Raw genomic sequence first — 6,730 nt, forward strand, 5'->3', positions numbered from 1 at the left:
GAAGTATTCGTACTTCTTAGTTTCCCACACATTTCTAATTTTCAAGGTCTTCTAAGGCATGTCATAACATCTAAAATTGATAGAAACTTATAAATAAAATAAAATAAAATAAAATAATACTCAAGAAAGAGGCTTTCAAGTTAATGCATCTGTCCAACAGTTTTCATCGGATGTGTTGACACTGTCACAACGGCTACCTCTTTAAATTTGGGGTTGGGTTAGCTTCCTTGTGGACTTGGGCCTCTTCTATACGGAGTTGTATGTTAAAAACTTTTGTGCTGTTGGTTAGTCTTGGGCTAGCCCACAATCTCCCCTATTCATGGGCTTGTACATTTTTTTTTTTTTACATATATTTGAAATTGAACTTTCAAAAAAAAAAAAAAAGTGAATGCATCTGTCTTCCAAACCATTTCCAGTAAATAGATATATAGACAGATGATCATGAGAACCACTTCCAAGCCTATACACAACAATGTTGCATTCTTTTCCTTTCCTTTACCAAGTGTATACAGTACTTTCGTTAAGAGGTGAAAATCACACACTCACACACACTGTATTAGTAATCCATCACAACCAAGCCACACCATCAATTGATTGCTTGAAACTTAAAGAACTGTTCTTCGAGACAGATAGCTTGCTCAGAAACCATTCCTTACTTGTTTCACCAAGTTTAAATCTGTTTTTTTCCCTTTTCATTTGGTCAATCTATGTCAACTCTACTTGGTTAGAGACCCTAGGTGTCATCGATCCCTTTAACTCATCTCTAAGCACTTCCATCGAATCTGAAACTTCAGCCTTATACACATAGTACTTGATCACGACCAAGAAGAAAATGAAGTTCAAGAAGTTCAGTATGGCGAAAAATGCATAGTAATAATCGAGATGAGAATCGTTGAGGTTATTGAGAATCCATCCTTTGTGACCATGCTCCTTGGTGATGTGAGAAACTGTTGACAGAAGGAAGCTACTGATGAAATTCCCAACTCCTAAAGTAGTCATGGAATAGGAAGTCCCAAGACTCTTCATGCTTTCCGGTGCTTGGTCATAGAAAAACTCAATCTTGGCTACCTCTAGAAATGCATCAGCAGTTCCCATAAGCACAAATTGAGGAAGTAAAATGAATATGGTTAAAGGCACTTGGCCTCCACTTTCAACTACACCATGGTCCTTGGCAACACTTAGTCTATGCCTCTCAATGAGCGACGCGATCATCATTATGAAGATATGAAATGCCATACCAATTCCCATTCTCTGGAGGAGGGATATGCCCCTAGGATTCTTTGTCCACCTTCTCATGATCTTGACAAAGAACTGGTCATATAGAACAACACAAACAAGCATAGAGAAGGTCACAAAACCTACTAAGCTGGCCGGGGGGATTTTGAAGCTGCCAAGATTTCTATCAAGAGTAGTGCCTTGCTTAATGAAAAGAGTGTTGATCTGCGCAATCATTGTGCTAGGAACAAAGGTTGCTACCAAAATTGGTAACATTCTTAATATTTGTTTGGTCTCCTCAACTTGGGTAACTGAGCATAGCATCCATGGATCAGTTGAACCAGTCTTCACACAAGCTTTATTGAGGAACCTGCATCATATAATGTGACATAAAAGTATCATTAGAAGAAGCATTTAGGCAAGGGGTGCAACTTTAGGGGCCAATACATGGCTCTTTTTTAGTTAAACAAAGCATAAGGTCAAGAATAGGAATCCGGATTCTCTGTCTGGATCACTTGCACGTGCAAATGATTCTGGTCGTCCACTTTAGTACAACAGCTGCAGAGGATCCGGATTCTAATAAAGATTTAAAGGATATATTAGTACAAACCTCAAAGTGGGCGTGGAATCAATCCTAAACTTCCCCTTTTTGGTGTACACTTCCAAGTCAAGTTCATATAGTTCTTTGGGGTCATTAGGAATGGGTACCCTCCACTTCCTCAGGGCAGCCACAATGACCTTAGCCATCCTTGTGAAAGGACTTCCTGTGGGCACCCTATGCCTGTAAAGTCGAGTGCCAGCCAAGAAGATCAAAATGGATATGGCGAGGCCCGCGGTTGGGAGCCCGTAGCCCAGTGCCCAGCCCACATTGTCTTGTATGTATACAAGAATGGTGTTGGCAAAAAAGGTGCCAAAGAAGATACTGAACATCCACCAATTGAAGAATGAGAGCTTTTGGGTTTTCTCCTTGGGCTCAAAGTCGTCAAATTGGTCTGCACCGATCGTGGAAATGTTGGGCTTCGTCCCACCAGTCCCAATAGCTAGTGTATACAGTGCAAAAAAGAACACAGCTAACTGTGTGGTTGAGGCCTTCTTACAGTCTGCGGTATTAACTTCATGACAAACAGGTGGTTTTAGTCCAGGGACTGAAACTGATAGTGTTAACACACACATTCCCTGCAATCAAATACAATTTCAGCCCAACTTCAAATGAGTGTGTACACAAATTTTGATGTATGTATATATACAGACAGCTTTGAAGTATATAAAAGTTCTTGGTAGATGAATGAGATGAGATATGCAAATGGTGGTCAAGGGTTTTTCTTTATTGTTACTTGATTTGTGAATATGTGATGTTTTTTTACCAACTCAAATGAAAATGATGAAAGTCTGGATCGATTCTGCACGTAACAACCATTGAGATAAATACTTTAAGACGAAAGAAAGTCTATTTTATCTATTACGAATTATCAATAATTGGACAAAAAAAACAATTAAAAATTGTAGAAAACTCACTTCCCCTACAATCAACAGAAGCATGCCCCTTTTTGTCACATGTGCATGTTTATATGTGTATATATTATATAAATTTTGAATGAAGATAGTAGTTTGCATTTCAAATAAAGCTTTCCTAACTCTATTGTACACGTGTCCTTTTCATTGTAGTATAGGGTGAAGTATGAGAAATTCAGATATAGTAAGTAAATTCAAACTTTTGGTACACATACAATAACTTTGCATTAAATCAGTAGGTGAGTTTTTCACTTTACCAACTAATTAAGGGTTGCATAGGCATGCAAGGCCCTCCCTTTTACTAAAAGTATTACTGTAAAAGTATTCACTTAATTTAATTATTATAAATATAAGAAAAATATTCCTACTTTAAAAATCGGTCAGTCCAATTTCTCTAATCTTAGTATCTTGAAGTTAAATTAAATATAGATTCAAGAAAAATTGAGAAATGCTTCAAGAGATTTAGTTTTGAAAGTCAAATCTCTGGACCAATCGAATTTTTTTGTCCAAGTTGACACAGTACTCGACTTATTAATAGTAATTTATAGATTTTGCTCATGTGCAATTTTGTATGTGAACCACTTGTCTTCATACTGTATCTTTGCAAAAGTCAAGATCTTCGTATATTCACACACATGTATTTTTATAATTATATAAATATAGTAAATAATATATATATATATATATATATAGGTAGCTCTATCCATGTTGACAAGTTGACACAGTACTCGACTTATTAATAGTAATTTATAGATTTTGCTCATGTGCAATTTTGTATGTGAACCACTTGTCTTCATACTCTACTTTTGCAAAAGTCAAGATCTTCGTATATTCACACACATGTATTTTTATAATTATATAAATATAGTAAATAATATATATATAGGTAGCTCTATCCATGTTGGCAAGTTGTCTCATGTGCAGAAATCTAGAAAGTTGGACCCATAGTCATCCAATGAAGTTGTCAATCACCATTTAAACAAACCATCACCAGGTCTTGTTTTTGTATTTTTATAAATTCTTATTAAAAAATATGGTCATAATTAAATTATTATTATTATTATTATTATTATTAGTTAAAGTGTAAGCCATCATAATTAAATTATTGAGAACTGAATCCAAACTATATCCAGGTCTTGTATTTGGTAATATTTAATTATACATTATTTTTCAAAAAAATATGGTCATAATTCAATTATCTTCAGAGTATGACATGATCAAATACAATGAAAGTACCCAAAAATTAATAATGCATGCAAAAGGGTCCCACAATATATGGCATGTAATTGCAAAGATGAATCAACAAATGATCTAAGCTAGACTCGATTCTGTTGGCGTTTCATATAGAAACAAATTTATAATACTTCTAAAAGTGTAAAGAAAATGATCAAGTCATGATGAAAAATTTAGATTGAAAATATTGAGTGTGCATGAGGCATACCATGAAATAGATTCCAGATGCAATCAGGAACGTCCAATAGCGGCCGAGATGGGCGTCTGCCACGTAGGCACCTAGGATTGGGGTCATCCAAATTGTCCCAACCCAGTTGGTGACATTGTTGGAGGACTTGACAGTACCCTGATGTAGCTTGTGGGTCAAATATATGATCAAATTTGATGAAATACCATAATAGGCCATGCGTTCGAACACTTCATACACTGTTTCAAGTCAACAAAAAGTTGAAACATCATCAACACCAAAGTTCAACATAAAGATATGGATTAGATCCATTTAATCAAGCTTTGGAGGCTTGCTTTTACTGTTAATAAGAGGTACAATTATTATTATGAGTTGGTTTAATTAGACTTTAAGGACCAAAGGTCATTATAAGAGTAATTTTAAATAGTAAAAACCGGTCATAAATGGTCTTTTCATTGTATTGAAGCTTTTTCTTTTTTAACAAATAATATGGTGTCGGTCATTTACTATTAGACAAATATAGTCTCTCCGTCTCACATGCACAAAATAATTATTGAAAAATTTCTTAAGAGTGGTCCCCTCCTATGTGGAGGAATGCATGCACCAACGGATGCATCCAAAAGGAACCGAAACGGTGTTGTTTAAGTATGCCAATGCAGAGTCAACCAATATATTGTCCGAGCTGGGCTCTGTGCTGGCACACACATAAGCAACATCGTTTTGGTATCTTCGACTATGCAGATCCTCCTGCAATAGGGGATTCAATTGGAAAGTTTTGGGGGAGAGACCAATCGTGCATCTATAACTGCAAAAATTTAATTGGTTGCAGTGTCATGTGTGATATGAATTGGCCCGTACTAAAAGAAAAGGAAAAAGAAGGGTGTCCCATGGACAATAAATAAGTTGAATTTTGCATAATTGATTAATTGGCTTGAGAGATAGAAGGTCATGACTTGTGAACCAACTAACATAACCACTGCATCAAAAAAATTATATTTTTGTTCTAGTGGAAATATATATATATATATATATATCATGAACGTACTTCAAAATCTCATGAAGTGAGCTGTGCTTGGATCAGTTAAACTAACTCCTTTCCTCTCTCTCTCTCTCTCTTCATATATAGTGCCCAGATTCACCATGAGCAGTGTTTCTAAAAGATATATATATATATATATATATATATATAATATGATAATTGATAAATAAAAGTTGCTATTAATTTCAAACTCTCGTTCATCCCATAGTTATAACTGACATAATAAGTGAATAGATTAGAGGATACAACGAAAAAATAGTAGGTAGATGATTCAATTGGAGTTTTATGGAAGGTATTAATTAATAAGGACGTTAGACCCATGCTCTGCAAGTTGTTTCATTAGCTACCGACAAATATCATCTACACACACATATATATATATATATATATATATATTTTCCTAACTCACACGCCCACTGAGATTCGAATCCCTGACCTTCTTTTGAAGTAAGAGTCTTATACGGATAGGTCACAGATTCGAATCCCTAACCTTCGTTTAAAGTAGTAGGAGCCTTATACGGCTAGGCCACAGGCCTATTGATCATATATATATATATATATATATATATATATATATATATATATATATTGATCTCAGTTGTATAAATGGATTTGAGATATTGATAAGGTGAATAGGCCGCATATATGTGTGTGTGTGTGTCTGTGTTTTCACCCATTTGAAAGGCAGGTACCCAAATTGATCTAAAAATAGAAAAAGAACAAACCCTGGCTTCCAAGTTTCATTGAGCCATTGGGGGTGGAAGCGCCCCCAGAAGGAGTGGAAAAGTGGCAATGTAACCAGTGTGCGTATGTGTGTGTGAGAGAGAGAGAGAGAGAATTACCAACAACAAAGGAACAAGCTCTCCATCCACCTCTCTGAGATCTACGGACAGGATTGCCTTTGAGATCCACAGTACCATCCTGTGTGTAGTCATCATGAGACCCTTCTTCCACAGCCATATATATGACTTAATTTGCAATAATATTGAAACTATATATATATATATATATCTAACTCTTCTATCTAACTTAGTTCTTCTACCATTGTGTTTCTTGAACGCTTTTATAGGCCTCACCTTTCTTTGTCACTGGACTACTATACATCCTGTCCTGTCCAAGATAATTACCAAAATGCCGTCCTTGACTTATAATGTGGGACATGCACCCAAAAACCAAAAGAATCAAAAATAAAAAGATAAAACAAGAGATATCTAGTATGAGAACCTTCCTTGTTAAATGAATATCATGACCATACAACTTGATATTATAAGACAATATAGATTACAAGTATATGTAGTGGCGTAATTGACCCTCTGCTACTCTTATTGTATACTACTATAACATACCCATTTTCCATCCAAATGGACCCAGAGGCTAGAACCGCCGAATCATTTATTCTGTTAGGTTAAAAAAGAAAAAACATACATATATCTTTCCTATAAGTCTAGATTTAGGTTAGTTGTTCCACCAAAAGGGACTGAGCAGACCATTTTCCAATAATTTTATTTTTTTTGGAGTAGAGATTCTCTGTGATACTGTATACG

General features: G+C 35.4%; 1 protein-coding gene across 1 annotated transcript; it reads right to left on the minus strand.

Moving 5' to 3' along the window:
• Positions 1–365: 365 nt before the first annotated feature.
• LOC132274964 (protein NRT1/ PTR FAMILY 5.2-like) lies at positions 366–6,225 on the minus strand. The gene is made up of 4 exons (XM_059776335.1): positions 6,029–6,225; positions 4,169–4,386; positions 1,826–2,391; positions 366–1,585 (listed from the first exon to the last, which is right to left on the minus strand). The coding sequence occupies exons 1-4, from the start codon at positions 6,144–6,146 to the stop codon at positions 706–708; spliced, it is 1,782 nt and encodes a 593-aa protein (XP_059632318.1). The 5' UTR covers positions 6,147–6,225; the 3' UTR covers positions 366–705.
• Positions 6,226–6,730: the final 505 nt, after the last annotated feature.

Source organism: Cornus florida, unplaced genomic scaffold (assembly GCF_030987335.1).
Source record: "Cornus florida cultivar Cherokee Brave unplaced genomic scaffold, ASM3098733v1 CherokeeBrave_3.0.0_Hap2_Chr09, whole genome shotgun sequence".
Taxonomy (NCBI): domain Eukaryota; kingdom Viridiplantae; phylum Streptophyta; class Magnoliopsida; order Cornales; family Cornaceae; genus Cornus; species Cornus florida.